Source organism: Rhamphochromis sp. 'chilingali', assembly GCF_963969265.1.
Source record: "Rhamphochromis sp. 'chilingali' genome assembly, chromosome: 10".
Classification (NCBI taxonomy): domain Eukaryota; kingdom Metazoa; phylum Chordata; class Actinopteri; order Cichliformes; family Cichlidae; genus Rhamphochromis; species Rhamphochromis sp. 'chilingali'.
The window spans coordinates 28,227,295-28,243,804 of NC_137937.1; the positions used below are offsets into that span (position 1 = coordinate 28,227,295).

General features: G+C 41.0%; 1 protein-coding gene across 3 annotated transcripts in view; it reads left to right on the forward strand.

Annotated features, from left to right (window-relative positions):
• The first annotated feature begins 644 nt into the window (after positions 1–644).
• nsd3 (nuclear receptor binding SET domain protein 3) overlaps positions 645–16,510 on the forward strand; it is a 28,351-nt gene continuing 12,485 nt past the window's right edge. Inside the window, exons 1-15 of one of the 3 annotated variants that reach the window (XM_080893786.1) lie at positions 645–1,226; positions 3,164–4,023; positions 6,757–7,005; positions 7,114–7,276; positions 7,376–7,530; positions 8,518–9,147; positions 9,225–9,387; positions 9,499–9,599; positions 10,036–10,081; positions 10,193–10,323; positions 11,062–11,187; positions 11,311–11,437; positions 11,530–11,730; positions 13,899–14,078; positions 14,734–14,880. In XM_080893786.1, the coding sequence (XP_080749912.1) occupies positions 3,208–4,023; positions 6,757–7,005; positions 7,114–7,276; positions 7,376–7,530; positions 8,518–9,147; positions 9,225–9,387; positions 9,499–9,599; positions 10,036–10,081; positions 10,193–10,323; positions 11,062–11,187; positions 11,311–11,437; positions 11,530–11,730; positions 13,899–14,078; positions 14,734–14,880 (3,235 nt within the window). In that variant the 5' untranslated portion in view covers positions 645–1,226; positions 3,164–3,207. Of the gene's footprint in view, positions 1,227–3,163; positions 4,024–6,756; positions 7,006–7,113; positions 7,277–7,375; positions 7,531–8,517; positions 9,148–9,221; positions 9,388–9,498; positions 9,600–10,035; positions 10,082–10,192; positions 10,324–11,061; positions 11,188–11,310; positions 11,438–11,529; positions 11,731–13,898; positions 14,079–14,733; positions 14,881–16,510 lie in introns of all 3 variants that reach the window. The other 2 variants (XM_080893785.1, XM_080893787.1) reach the window with 2 other exon arrangements.

A 16,510-nucleotide genomic window follows, 5' to 3' on the forward strand; every position in this document is an offset into this window, starting at 1 on the left:
TCCATCCACCCTCATAAGACTTTGTGTTACACTATCTCATACCGTACATTACCAAATCTCCATTTGCACTATTTGCCTATTTGCACTACTCTGCCTGGTTTGCACTCAATGTCATTTACCCTTATATTGTATATTGTATAGCTTTCTTGTTATATGTAAAATTGTATTATATTATTTAATTTTTTTTACTTTAAAATATTTTACTTGCATTTTTAATCACTCTTATATTTAAATGTTCATTTTCTATTTTATCTAGGGATTGAGAGTAACGAAGTTTCTATTCTCTGTATGTCCTGTACATGTGGCAGAATTGACAATAAAGTTGACTTTGACTTTGACTTTGACTTTAAACCTGGCACTTTCTTGCTGAACGAAATCCTTGATATATGAAAGGAAGTGTTCCTAATAACACTTGCAGGAACAACATGCAGGAACAAGAAACAAGAGGCAGAGTGACAGCTCTTTCTTTTTTCCACCTCCTCCCCCTGAGAAGCAGATCAGGCGAGGAGGCGCGTAAAAGCCAATCGGAGAGCCTGCTGCAAGCGTAGATACATGGTGCCGTGGACACAGAGATAAAAATATAATAACAATAATGATTTAAAAAAAAAAATCAAATATTTAACAGTGTTTATCCACGATACGAGCAGTAAAATGTTCTTGTGTAGCCCATTAAAAATAAATAAATAAATGAAACCCCCCACACATGCGTTTCCTCCTTTATTTCCGTGCATTTCAGATGCCTTTTTCCTCCTGTTTAACCAAATGTAAGATATAAACTACAGCTCCCGGGGTGCCTCTGGTGACCCTTGCTTGCAGGCTGCATCAGTGTGATTTTGGCGCTGAGCTGAGGAGCTGGATCCACCGAGAATTTAAAAGAAAAAAAAGGGCAGAGCGCTTTTGTTAAACCGGAGGAAGAGGGTGCTAGAGATTATTATGAAGAAGAGGACAGGAAGGGGGTTGCGATCAGATTGAGGTTTTCGGGTCCTCGCACTGACGAAGAGCCCCGCGTTGGGATTGGGCAGCGACCAGATCGAGTCCTCCTCCTCCTCTCTGTGGAGAATTGCGTTAAAACGAAAAGGCCTGAGCTTTACCAACATCACAGGATTATTATTATTTTTTTATTATTATTTTGTACCCCCCTCCTTCTCCTTCTCCTCCTCCTCCTGTAGATTAAACGAGGAAGCATTGCTGGCTGGTGTATGTGTTTAGAATGGGACACGCTGAAGGTATTGACATTTTTTTGTGTATTTTCCTGCATCTTTCGACTCGCTATCAAAATCCGTGCTGCTGCTGGTGCTACTGCTCAGTGTTGGCCGCCTCTGCATGTTGCATCTCCTCGTTTTCAGTCGTAGCCAGCTTGCTTTCGGGCACATTTTCCCCCCACAAACCGTCAGTGATGGAGGTATAATCACGGCAGACAATTTGATTTAAAGGGGTACCAGGCAGCCATATTGGCAGCGTTAGCGTTAGCCTACCCAACATTAGCTTTCTCCCCCCTCCTCCCCTTCCACCTCCTTTCATCTTGTTTCATGTGCGCTTAGATGGATTAGAAAACATTAATAAATGGAAATGTGTCCCCGAGTGTGTCAGAAAGACATACAGCCACATCCCCGTCGTGTGCTTCGCCTTTTAACCGTTTAAACGGCTCCTGTATTTCCATTTCGATGCCTTTGGTGCCAGGTAGCTTCAAGCTAACATCGCAGGAAGCTGTAAGATCAGTCATTGAAACCTTGTTATGCCCATGCATGCACCCGTCTTTTTTGTTATGTTTGATTAAAATAACACATCTATAGCCAGCTATTGATCTCTGCCACACTATATATACACCCAAGTTATACTACAAGTCCTTATAGGAGACTAGTGACCGCTGGATGACATCTTTTGGATGTTTACATCACCGTTGTTCACCCTTCGCAAAGCTGCTAACAAGTTAAACCGCAACAAGAGGAGCAGATTACCCACTCAACACTTTAAACCCAATTAATTATATCAGCTCTGGTGGTTAAAAGTGTTCAGTGCATGAGGTCAAACCCACCTCTGGTAGCTGCTCTTTTGTTTTGTGCAAGCAGGCCACCATGTGTTTGTGTTGATGAAAATAAACACATAAAAATCACCTAAAGCTTGTGAACAGGAGCTTGCACGACCTCTCAGTATACACTACGAAGATGACCCGAGTTTGTGATGATAATATGGGGATTTATGGGGTCTGCAATTCAGACCACCCTGTGAGTTTATCACAGTAATCATTATAATGAGTATTCTGCAGATCTCCTCAGTGCATCTGTTTAAAAAAAAAAATCCCACATAATTCAAACTGCTGCTCTAAAACTCAGATTTGAGGAGTAGGAGCCTGGTGAAACTGCCACTGAAGTGATAATTAAAGTTGTGTAGTTAATGGTCAGCTAACCCTGAGTTTGTAAGGGAGGAGAGGTGTGTGCTTCTACAAGTCAGAGTTAGAAGTTTCACACTATATTATTAGCAGAAATTTCTAGATATTTTAACCAGAAAACAGCTGATACATGGCAAACCAATTCGGTAGATGGCTGACTTCTTTCCAGAACTTATGACAGTCCCGTGTGTTTATCTGCAGTGAGAAAGATTTACCAAAGCCCAGATCAGTGGTCATAAACAAAAAATAAACTCTGTTATTCTGATGTTTTTCTAGCTATTTTATTCGTATAATAATAAACAGTCCTTGTGTTTACTGTGGGAGCCAAAAAACCAGATGATGTTACTCTGTCTTTGCTCTTAGTTTCTCTTCATTTACAGCTGCAGTTTGATACGTTTCAGACACCAAATCTGCTTGGTTCCATTTAGAGAAAGGATTATTGTTTAGGTTTAAATATGCCTTTTTCATTGAAAATGAGGCTTAAAAAACGGTAACCGTGGGTTCAGATGTGACACCAAGTGTCAGTGTGTGACAATTTGGGATTCCAGAGTGAAGCTTTAATTTGCAAACAAGTTTGCTTAATACACTGCTAGAAAGTTAAATAAAAAAGGCCAACCCAGAAACACAGATGTGTGCAGTGTTAATCTGTTGCTCTGTGTTAAATAATCTGTTAATAATTCCTGAAGGATAGAAGCTAAGGTCTTGGTGACTATTGGCTGTGTGCTTGTTGAGCTTTCCTGCGGTTCATTCAGTTGTGTGTACCTCTGTCGGCAGGTCCAGTCAAAGAAAAAGACAGTTAAGGATGCAGGAGCCCAACAATGGATTTCTCCTTCTCTTTCATGCAAGGGATCATGGGAAATACAATTCAGCAACCCCCTCAGCTCATTGACTCCGCCAACATCAGACAGGAAGGCACCTGCGACACCGGCAGTGACCCGGGTGAGGATGGTGGTCCCTCCTACGATGCAGCCCTGGATGCAGAGTTTCCGTACCCGCCATCGGCTTCGGAGGACATGCCGCAGGTCCCCAATGGCTACCCGCCGGGTTTGGGCATATACGAACCGCAGGCTAAATTCTCCATGTACTCGCAGTTCCCCAACGGCTCTGCTAATGGCTATGGGGCCATACGGAGCTACGGGGACCACGGCCTCGTGTCGGTGGAGGGGACCGTCCTGAGAGGTCCCGGTCTCCAGGAAAGACCTCTGTCTCCCGTTTCACCCCCACTGTCCACACATCACCCACACCTCCACCACCACCATCATCATCATCCCCATCACCACCACCATTCGCTCCACATCCACTCAAATCCACCTCACATACAAACCCACTCACACCCGCAGAGTCCTCCACCGCCACCCCTGCCCACCCAGCATCACCTACACCAGACACCTCACATCATGACTCACAACCTGCCCCCTCCTCCCCCGTTACACCTGCCTTCGTCCAGTCCTCCCCCCTCACTTGTGGACAACACCCCTTCGTCTCAGCCCACGCACGCCCCATCCAGTGCTTCTGGTGGGGTCCTGAAGAAAACCAGCTCTCCGGAGATCAAGCTGAAGATCATAAAGACGTATCAGAACGGCAAAGAGCTGTTCGAGTCTGCGCTGTGCGGAGACCTGCTGCAAGAACTGCAGGTAACTGCCAACAGCCTTTTAGGCAACATTTCTTTTTACCTTTTTGTTTATTCTTCCAAAGATGCTTTTTAGTGCAGAAGATTAGGTGGAAATGTGGAAATCTGCACAGGTGCGCACAGTGTTGTTTTCTTTTTTTATTATTATTTCATATAATGAAAAAGATGCATGATCTGACTGCTATCTCCTTTTCAAAATTGCTTCAAACATTTTTTTTTTTTCATGTGGTAGAACAGAGCTGAAGAACCTCTGATTGCCATCAATGACAACACGTGGGTTATTGATGAGTTTAAAAACTCTCCAGAAGCTTAAAGGCTGCACATTATCAGGATCAGCCCCTTTAATTTAATCAAAGTTTGGATAGCAAGATAACAAGAGCTGTTCAAATGGAGGTCATGGGGTGAAAGTGCATTTTCTAGTCTTTATATAATGTATGCATACATACTATCGTCATTTAGCTCTGGTCAGCTACTGCCAGAGGATTTAATAAAATTTACCAGATTTGAACGATTCTGGTTGAGGTTGCGGCCAATCTGCTGTACTGTCTCTCTGAAAAAGACAAGGACTAATGTTTTATATTTATATAAAGTTAAGAAAAACTTCTTACTTGATGTTAGAGCTGAAATGATTAGCAACATAATCAATTAGAGGATCAAAACGAAAACGATTAGAGATCTCGTTCACAGCTAATGTTGAATACCAGATAACTGTGATGACCTTCAGCTCAGTTTGTTCACAGTGTTGCAGACAGTTCTTCTTTCTTTCTTTCTTTCTTTCTTTCTTTCTTTCTTTCTTTCTTTCTTTCTTTCTTTCTTTCTAGGAAGAGTAAAGATCACGTAAAAAGCACAAGTTTAATTATTTAGGGAACTTAATTATTATTGTACTATTCTTAGTTAGTGTATTGTCTGTCTTGTCTTAATGTTGGTTTAAAATGGAGCACTGTAACAAAAAATAATTTCCCCCAGGGATCAATAAAGTATTCTGATTCTGATTCTGATTCTAAGGATAAATATTAAACTAATGCTGGTTTCAGCCTGTCAAAGAACAGAATTAACTGGTTGTTGCTCCTTTTGTTTTAAAAATCTTTAAATTGTTTTTTCTCACAGGAATAAAAAAAAATGCAGATAAAGAAACTTTATCAAAATATAACAAGCATCTGAAGTTTTCACATTGTTTTATTGTCAGGTTTTTATTAACATTTGCTCGTGTTTGGCAGTCCTCTTTAACATGAGCACATGTTTCTTCACAAATCTTTATGGCTGTACTAACAAACTCGCTCTGTGTGTGTGTTTATTTTAAAACCTTGCTTTTAACTTTGTATGTTTTTATTAATGTGCGTATTAGTAAACCTAAAGGGTTTGCTGGTAAAGGTTTGTGCATGAGAAGAAAGCACACACTGACTTTAATCTGAACCGCTGCGTCCCGTGTCTGTTATTCCTTTGGTTTATAAATAATTAAATCCGAGAAAGACGTGTGAAACATAGTTCAGAGGTGCTGCAAACTAATTTGCTTCAGAACTTCAGTCTGGGGACATCAATAAATGATTATTTTAATTATTGCATAAACTAATTGTGTGTCTTCTACTATAACAGTTAATAGTTAACTAAAGCTAAACTAAAACTGGGTGTGGAAAAGCAGTTTTAGTTAAGTTATATAAAGCTTAAAAACTAGGCCTCAGAAAAACAGAACCAAGTTTAACAACTTGTCTACTTGGAAATCATACGCAGGAAATGTCCTTGGTATTAGTCTTTGTCAGTTTGGTGCGTCATTTGAACATGCCCTCCCCTATTGTAACAGTTAAAAAGATGGAAATTATGAAAAACTGAAGTGAAACAGGCAAACTCATTTTGGATAGTACCGAATTGAAAACAAATGCTCAAAACCAAACAGAAAGAAAAAGCAAGCCGAAAACTTAAAAAACTGTAACAATGATGCCTCATGTACTTTTTTAGACAGCCGCCCAACACGTAAGCTCGGCCAGTCCACATACAGCGTGGAACTTTACATTACATTTTGGCTTTCCTGCACCTTATGCTTCTGCTCAGTAAAGGAAAAACTTGCATAAACACAATTATTTTCCCATTTTAAAGACATTGTGTTCTTTAAAAATGTTTTTTTCCTCCCTTTTTCCATGTTGTCATGGACATTGTCAGGCATTGATGTCAGTGTGTGTTGACAAATACTTGTAAGCCAAAAGCTCACACTTAGACTGGTCTAAATGCTCTATTTTGTAAATTAATTTTTAACTCTTGACTCCGTATGATCTCGAAAGGAGTGGATATCATTATCAGGAAGTGTGAAGGTCGCTTTTGCTTATGAGAGGCAGCCAATCAGAAGGAAGTTCACTTACAGAGAGCCCAAATGACAGATGATAAATAAACTGAGTATACCCAGGCTCAGTACTAGATAAATGAGGATTATTTTAACCATAAAGCTACTCTGCTGCAGTCCAAGAATAAAATTATGCGGATGGAAATGAACATAAAATGTCCTGTTTAAATCCCAAGACACCTTGGCAAAATAACTGTGCGTATTAATTGGAAATCTTATCAGTCCATTTATTTTTTAATGGAATTATTACCGTGCACATCTTAGTTTACTTTTAATTATTCTTCAAAATCCCTAAAGCAGCGGACATCTGAGGAAATTCTGAGTTGTTTCTTTTATAAAAACACAACAAAATGAACTGCCGTCTCATCGCAGCTGACTTCTTTCTGTTTATTTCCCCGTCTTCAGAAAGAGTCTCAGAAGAACGAGGCCGCTCAGGCGCAGCGCAGACATGAGAGGAAGAAGGAGAAGAGGAAAAAGAGTGCAAGACTGCTGCTGCAAGCTCAGGAACAGAGCCTGGACACGAGCCAAACACAGCCAGGTACCACAGGCCAGACAGAGGACACCCACGTCCAGCCGCCGCCAAAAGAAGCACCGCCGGTGCAGACAGAGAAGCCTCCGAAGACCGTTATTAAAACCGAACCAAAGACGCCGAAGGCAAGAGCTCATGTTCACTCACCAAAGCAGTTTGAAGTCGTCGCAGATCAGCTGCTGTGGTTTGTAGTAAACATTTTGAAAACATAACAGTGACTTGTTCATGTTTAGGTTCCTAAGGTCCATCATCCATCAGTGATCCAGGAGACAGGCTTCTGTAAGGAGTTTGTAATAGGAGATCTGGTGTGGTCCAAGGTGGGTACCTACCCCTGGTGGCCCTGCATGGTGTCCTCAGACCCACAGATGAAGGTCCACACTCGCATCAACACCAGAGGTAAAATCCCTTAAACGTCTTTGTTGTTCAAGTTTAAGTGTGTAAATGTGTAAACACAGAAGTGCCGCAACTTGTTTTCTTTCCTCTGCTGCCGTGCAGGTCACAGGGAATATCACGTCCAGTTCTTTGGCAGTGTCGCAGAGCGAGCGTGGATCCACGAGAAGAGGATAGTCATGTACCAGGGGAAGCAACAGTTTGACGAGCTTCAGTCAGAGACACTTCGCAAAACCACAAACCCTGTAGAGAGACACAAAGTATGCACAGATGGGAGATTTATTTTTAAGACTTAAAGAAAACAAACTGTTTAAACAGAATTTTTGTTGTTTTCAGGTTTTAAAAAGATTGTTTCAAAAATCTTTAACCAGAATTAACCATATAGTGGACCTGCTATGCTTTTCCTTATTTTCAGCCACTGTAACAATGGTGGATGCTCATATTAAAGATATTAAAAAAAAAATTTCAAGTAATGAGGTCATCGTATGTGCAAGTAATCCCTTTCGAGTTAAAAGCTCAGGCTTTAGACCTCTGCAGCGGCACACATTTAAAAATGTTTGATTTTGTTGAGTGGGTGAAAATTGGGATACTTAGTTTGAAAGAATAATGAGCAAGTCTAATTTGTTTTTAAAGATTTTTCCCTTTTCTTAATGAAGGCATATTCTGAGCTGTCCTCTTCACATAACATCATCATCAGACATCCCATCCTCACTGGGATTATAAGACAGCTTTATGTAACATCAGTGTTTATAGTGGGGATTTCTCAGTGCCACTTTTTCATCTCCCATGCTGATGGTTAGTAATCTGATGCTGTCTTTTTCCCCTCTTACACAGCTAAGCCAATAATAAATTTACATGGAGACACGTCTGAGCTCGAGATATCAGTTTAACCCAATCAGATATTCTTAAATCTCAGTTACTTGTCACATCTGTCTTCATGGCATGCTGTTAACTGAGGTTGTACCATGTAGTTTTGGCTAATGGAGCATCTGATTATATTTTCCCCAATGTGTTACCCACTATCTTTGACCAATATCGAATCAATACCAATTATTGGATCCGCACACCTCTTCTTTTGTTTTTAGTCATGTATGTAGTATGTGGAACACTTTTTTTTTTTTTTTTTAATTATTATTATTATTATTGTTCTAAAAACTCCCTGAAAAGCCTTCAGTTAATCCAAAATCATGAATGCCAGGGTTAGTACATGTTTATAAGTTCATGAGTTTTCTTTTTTTTCTCATCAGCTAATGAAGCCTATCCCTCAGCGGGAACGTTCTCAGTGGGAGGTGGGTGTTGGTCACGCCGAGGATGCTTTTCTGATGACGAGACAGGAGCGAATTGACAACTACACCTTCATCTATGTGGACCCAGACCCTACTGAAGCCCCACCCAGCAAGAAACCCAACATCAGACCTGAGAAACGAAGCCGGCGCTCAAGCAGCTCTATCAGTAAGAAGGAGGACCGAGATGTAAAGTCACCAGATAGAGAGCAGCCTCCGCGACGGCAGCTTCCACGGAGACAGTGTAGTGTTTCAAACACAGATGACAACGCAAACTCCCAGGCCTCAAGTGAAGATAAGAACCAGAGGGGGGACCAACGTAAGACCAGCTCACCGAAACAGAATGCCGGCTGTGATGCACGAGCACAGCAGGACTCTCCGCCTCCGGTCAAAACGTGGAAAACGGCAGCTGCCAGGAAGCTGCTGCCTCTTTCTATCACAATGAAGAGGCTGAATGTGGAGATCACAAAATGTGACTGGCCTCTTATCCAGAAAAAAGCAGCTGCCTCCCCAAAGAAGGACAAAGAAGAAGAGAAGAAAGAGAGGGTGGAGAGAGAAGGCAGGCAGCCCGACCTGGGATACTGCTCACCTGAGGTTGGTCTAACTGACAGAAGAAGATGTACACAGCAGAAACATCCTGTAAGCTAATATTCAAATGTTGATTTCAGCAGGACAGCAGAGCTAAACCTGAGCCCAGTCCAGAGGAGGAGGAAGATGGGGATGAAGGAGAGGACGAGGGAGAGGAGAGGAGAGATTCCCCAGCGAGTCGGAGGAGTGAAGAGGGAGGATTGCAGCAGACCTCATCTCCGGGATCACACCACAGCAGTCCGCAAGGTTGGCGAAACACAGACATGCAGAGTGTTTCTGTTGCATTTCTCAATTTTATGGATTAAATTGACAAAGTCAGAAAGAGATGCAGCTTAGTGTTTTGTTTTGTTTTTTTAGGTTCTCAAGAGAGGAAGCTTCAGCGGCGGTGTGTCAGAAGCAGGTCTGAGTCAGAGAGAGGCAACGATCTCGTCCCTAAGAAGAAAACCAAAAAAGAGCAGGTATTAGTCCTCCACAGGGAATCAGTATGCCATACCTTTCTCTCCCTGTCTTTTTTTATAGATTTTTATAGAATATAAAAATATAATAAAGTAAAAATTGAAATATGAGCCTAGCACTTCTGTTCACGTAACAGCTTTAGCAGTTTGAAAGCTTATCAGATGCTAAAATGCTGCTAAAAGGATTTTGTAATATGATAGAGCTTTGGGCAGCTGTATTTTTCCTACACCGCAGGAGTTGGCAGGAGAACTGTGAAATTGTGTATCTGTCTTCCAAAATAATCCAGGTATGCACGTGTTGAGCTATATTCAGATTTGTTTTGCAAACTTTCCTGAATTTTTGTGCAGGAATAGTTTCATTAAATTGAATGAGACAGCTTAGAATCCAAACTAAGAAGACCTGAGATAACCTGAACCTGCACTTTTAATCTCCTTGCAGGCTGAGATGGCTCCAGAGACCACGCTGAGGACAGGTTCACAGAAAGGTGAGCGATCATTCATTCACACACGCTGTAAATCATTTGTCATGGAAGCTCTTTGTACTTGTAGAAAGACAAAATCTGTCTCTTCTTCCCCCCCCCCATGTGATCGTGTAGGAGCTAGTGAGATCTCAGATGCGTGCAAGCCACTGAAGAAGCGAAGCAGAGCATCAACAGATGTCGAAATGGCTTCATCTCAGTACAGAGACACGTCTGATTCAGACTCCAGAGGCCTCAACGACCCGCAGGTAGCCTTGAATGACATGACCGAGGGCTTTTTTTCTGCACACAAAATATTTTTCTCCATTAGTCCAGAGGCTAAATATCCATACATTATTGCCATGCATGCAGAGATGTTTACTGTTCATAGTGCAAAATTCGATCTCAGTCATGTTTTCATTATCTCTGATTCATTTTGCTCTTATTGCATTAATTTATTTTTATTCCTGTAAGCAATAGGCCTGTTTAGATCCCAACATTGCACCCTTTAAAACCAGAAATGAGCACTTCTTAAGCTTTTACCTTCTTAAGGATGATCATTTTTTTTATTATTTACATGTTTTTATATTATTCTTTGGCTTCTCTGCTGCTGAAGAAAAGAAGACACTTGAAGCAGTTGATACTCTTTTTGTCATTCCTGTCATATATGTATTGTTATGATGACGTACAAGTAATTCCTGCAAACTCAAGCTCAGACTTGGGGCTGCTCATTTGCCAGTTTTTTCCTACTCTTTGATTTATATGTAGAGAGTGGATATTCCTAATTTGGTCATCTCAGGTGCGCAGCTCTGACTGTGAGCGCAGAAGCTTCTGTTTGCGAGGTACAGCCAATCAGGAAAAAGTAGGGTAAAGGGAGAGGAACTTAAACAGCTTGGTTCGATGAGGATACAATTCACAAAGGTCCAGTGTAAGATAAGAAAAAATGTCTGCACACCCGACGCATTGGTTAAACACTCTGGTTTACATTCAGTGCATCTCTGCTTCAGGGCTTATTTGGGAAGAGTCTTGATAGTCCAGCAGCAGCAGATGCAGATGCTTCAGATACTCAGTCTGTGGACTCTGGCCTGTCCCGTCAGGACAGCAGCACCAGCAAGAGGGACACTGTGTGCCAGGTCAGCGTTGCTCATGATTCGCCTCAGTTCTGCTCTTTCTTCTAAACATTTACAGGCATTGGTTGTGTGGTATATTTGTGTGGTATATTTTTAAACTGCCTCACTCTCTGTGTTTTTGTGTAGATCTGCGAGGTGTACGGCGATGGTTTGATGGTATGTGAAGGTGACTGCAACAAGCAGTTTCACATGGAGTGTCTCGGTTTGTCGTCCCCACCTGAAGGAAGATTTAGCTGCACAGAATGTAGAACAGGTGAGTGAATTCAAACACAACTACATATCTACCATCATATTTGCAGTGTTTGGCGCTTTTCTACAGCACGTTCTCTGACATTCCTTTTCTAGGGAACCATCCTTGTTTTAGCTGTAAAACAGTGGGCATGGAGGTGACGCGCTGCTCTGTGTCTGGATGTGGTTGTTACTATCACGAGGACTGTGTCCGTAAACTCCCGGGAACCACCAGCAGCCCAGGTGGAGGTTTCAGCTGCCCTCAGCACAGTTGTTCAACCTGCTGTCTGGAGAGAGACCCACAACGAGCCAGTAAAGGTAGAACAGCTTCCCTTTTTTGTCTGTGGCCTTTAGTAATTTCGTGGTTGAGTCTGTAGGGGTGTGAGCTGGTGATAGATAGAAAAAGGGTCATTAAAATGGAGTTTAGACTCCTTAGGTGATGATACTGACTGACTAATAGAACAAAGCTCACATTGAAATCAAGCTTGTGATTCTTTGTTGAAATATGTAAGAGTTAAATGCATTAGAAGTAAATAGGAGTGTCTTCTTCAGAGAAAACAGACTGTGGGAGAACTTGTGCCAGATTTAATGAAGAATACTTGGTGACAGCCTTGGCACAAACATCCTCTTCATGTCAAAGTTCAATTGTTCTGTTTGGTGAGAAGTACCTGGAGACTGTCGAGCACTGGAGAAAGTAAACTGGCTTGCTCCTGGAAAGGTCTTTAGGCGATCGTACATTATCCTGCAGGAAATATCTGCAAATGAGAAAAGATGCGCTTCGATGCAGAGGTGCTAAAAGTGATATCAACAACTATGATTTATACCAGGGGTGCGTGGTTCATTTTCCCAAGGGGCCACATGAGAAACTGGAACTGTAGTGGAAGACTGTAATAATAAGTGGAACTCAATTCTGCTCCATTTTAATTTTATCTCTTTATAAGTGTGTTGTTGCAGCCCTCCACAACAATCCCAGTATGTCAGGGAAACCCTTAGGAAAATGAACTGATTTATACCTTTGCCATCAGACATGAAAGTCATCCAAGTGGGAAGAGAGGAAAGGCTGGAAAGGAAAAAAAAACACGCCTAACACCTACCGGACACTGCTCTGGTTTTGCATGAAATTACTTTGAAAAGGACTGAAAGAATCATTTTCAGTGAATTATATTTTGTATACAAATGGGGAAAAAACTTTATGATTCAAAGAAAAATCAAATAACACTGATTTCTTTTCACATACCTAAGATCATTATGAGTGTAAATGGATGCAGGTGAGGACCTGTGCAACTTTGATAGGAGTCAAATCGTTTTAGGTTGTTACTTTACTGGATTTTTCTCAAGTCATGTTTCTCTGGTTCTTTAATCCACTTTTAATATCTATATATTTTTTCATGTGAAAATGTTAATGAGAGCAGTTGTACCAAAAAGATACATTTGCAAATAGCTGAAGCTTTTTTATTTAAAATAAATAAATACAAATCAATAGTGCTTAGGCACAGCAGGCCATCAGTCTCTATAATACAGTGGAGAAAACTTTTTATGAAGAACTTATTTTAAATCCAGTCCCAGCAGGAGAAACTCGTGTTGTTTTGTTCAGTATATGTCTACACAGCCCAAAGCAGTGACTCTCAATCTTTTTGACTTGTGATCTCTTGTGTTTTTGTAACACTTTGTTCTATTTTAGATGTTGAAAAGTCACATTTCCCCTCTGAGCTTCTCAGATGGCTTCTTTCAAAAAATAGTTTAGGTTCAAAAATTAGCCTTACCATTTTGTCTAGCTTAGTTTTTTTTTCCTTTTAAACCTGAGTAAATACTGCGCAAATCTCCAGGTTTTCTTGTGCCCTATGGAAAATCTATTGTCAGATTCTGTTTTGTTGTTTAAGTACTGTGAAGATAGATTTCAATAACTTGGAGCTGAAGTCTCTGTAGTCGGTTGTCTTTTTCCTTTTGCTTTCCTTTAATTACAGCTGGAGCCCATTAAAGGAATATGACCTATTTGTTTTTAATAGAATCTCAGCAGTAAAAAGAAGTGAGCAGAGCTGTGTTGTTAGGCTGAGTGATTAATTGGATTCCAATTATACTTCCATTTTTGTTTTTTAATGATCACGAAAAGAAGGTAATCTGCATAAAACAGAACAGTTGCCGCTTCCTGCATCTCGGATCTACAAGGACACCTCATCCTGTCTACTTCCAGCAGTGTCTTCACGTGACTCCAGTGCATGTCTTCAGGATGGCTTGAGGGCCTCTGTTTGCACCCTGGTCATAAAGACCCAGACCATGTGCACCTCTTTTTGTCTTTTACTTTTTTTTTTATGTATTTATTTTTTAGCAGCCCTAGAGTACAGTTGAATACTCCAGAATGATTACCTCCTACCTAATCATTTTTCCTTGACCTTCTTGGAGAACGTCACAAGGCCAAAGACATAAAGGCAAATTTATACCACGATTGTGGTAAAATCTGCTCTCTCTCTCATCTGTTTCCCCTCCAGGTCGTCTGATTCGTTGTATCCGCTGTCCGTTGGCCTATCACACCAGCGACAGCTGCGTGGCGGCAGGCAGTGTCATCCTTACTCACCACATCATGATCTGCAGCAACCACGGCAGCGCCAAGAAGAACGGCCTCCTCACCTCCCCCGTCAACGTGGGATGGTGCTTCCTGTGTGCCCGAGGTAAGCTTTCCCCACCCTACACACCGACAAACCCCCGAGCCAAAGGAGTGACGTTCCCCCTCGCCCCATGCTGCAGACACAAGCAGTTCTTAATTACCGTACACCAGACGATTTGAATCTTGTGGCGAAATCCAAGATCGATTCTTCTTGCCTGCATCATCTCATATTGTCATCTTTTTTTTGTTTGTTTGTTTTTTATACACTTTTAACCTCTTTTTGACGCAGTAACATCTCATTTAGGTATCTTTAATATTACATGTTTCATGTTTGGCTTTGTTGTTCATGGATAGCAGTGCTGTGTCTGTTTTCCATCATGATACTAATACTATGAACGAGTCGGGCTGTTACACTGCACTCCACTTAAAAGAACCACGTCTGTCCTGAGTGCCGATGAAAGAAAACATCCTTTTTTCTTTGTGACTTTTAGCTCGTTTAAGCCTCACATTTAACTTCAAGTTGAGTGCACTGTCTGGCCTCTTTCTGTTGAGACCAACTTTGTTTTACTTTTGTTTTTTGTGCGTGTTACAACTGTGTATGAGTATGTGTGTTTGTGTGGCTGTGCACGCGTGTTTGTTCTTTCTCTTTTTGTAAACTTTGGGTAATTTTCGAGTTTGACTGCGGCTCACCCCCGTCTCTTCCTGTGTGTCTTGTGTAGGGCTGTTAGTGCAAGACCTTACTGACACCATATTAAGTTCATATGCCTATAAGTCCCACTACCTTCTGACTGAGTCAAATCGTGCTGAGTTGAAATTACCTATGATTCCCTCTCCTTCGTCAGCTACCAAAAAGAATGTTGGGAAAGGTAACTGAACAGTTTTTCTCTTTCTCCTTTGTCCCACTGGTCTGTGTTTGTGTTGTGCCTGCTCCCATTCTGACCCCCTTCCCTCCCTTTTTGTACACATCTTTCATTTCAAAGCCTTGAGGTGCAAAGTTAATTAACTGACTACACATGCAGTTAATTTTAACGCAGAGTGACGCAGAGTAACTTCAGCCAAGTTCCCTAACACATTAACAAAACAACAGTGGGCCTCATGCAAGAATTAAGTCTTGTGCTCTCATCCCAAGCCTCTCATTGAAGGGTTGCATATGAGAAGCCAGAGTCACAAAAGTAAAATTATTGTAAAATTGGTCTTTCAAAGATATTACATTTAGAAAGGCACAAGTGTACATCAATTCTGTTTAGCTGTGTACTGCTGACTCATTGTCACACAATAACAGCGCAGTAGATTAGGCAGAAATTGTGCTCTTGTATATAATAAAAGGACAAAAAAGGCGATTCTTTAACTGATGAAGCTGGAGTGAGGAATTACCGACTCGCTGGAGTTTGGTGTGCAATTATATAGATTGAATTTATTCATTTATGCAAAATGTGTAATATTTAAGGCAATCAATCCGTGGATATTGTCACTGTACTATACAACTAGGCCTCATGGCTGCGTATTCATATTAAAGATATGAAAAAGATACATTTGTGCTTGTTCATTAATCAACAAAATTAAAAGAGATGGCGACATAATTGAAATAACACATCTCATCTGCCTAAGTATGTTATTACGATAGACTCTATAAAAGATGGACGTAGCTTCTGGGTCTGAAAAGTAAAGCCAAACATGTCTTCTGTGGTAATGGTCATTGCAAAGACACTTCTGGTTGTATCAAAGTAAACGCGTTCATGACTTTACTGGCTCATTGACTTCTTTGGGGTCATATTGAATAAAACATGAATGTTGTTTTGTAAATTATGATTATTCTCAGAGTCAAAAATAAGTGTTTTCCAGAATAAATGAAACCTTGCAGACTTTCCAAGACCGACTCTAAGGTGTCAGGATGTTTTCTTTTTGATGCTAAAGATACTTCTTTATAGCTTTATGACTTTGGTTGAATATTTGGGCATCTATGATGTGAGTTTGGCTGAGCAGACCGTTCCCTGACACCCTGGTACTATTTGAATGATAAGAACCTAAACATTGAAATGCCTTTAAACCTTTGTGCAGTACTCTACATGTATAAAAGGGAATAATTTGGCATGAAGTTAGAGGCGACAAATTCTCTCTGCAAAGTTACGATGGGAAGCAATGAAGAGGAACCAGTGTCACAAACACGGATACTGTTCAGCAGGATGAGAGGTATTTGGTTATTCGTCTTTTAAGTCAATTACAGAATAAAACCGCGGTCCCCAACCTTTTTTGCGTCACGGACCGGTTTATGCCCGATAATATTTTCACGGACCGGCCTTTAAGGTGTCGCAGATAAATACAACAAAATAAAACTAGTACCGGTACCGAAAAAAAGAAGATTTATTCATAACACACATGAAAAGACCGAGGAAAACCGAGTTAACAATAAAAATGATAACAAAATAATGCTGAAAACCGATAAAAACCCTGAAAACCATATATTTCACACCTGAGCCTCAACTCTCGCGGCCCGGT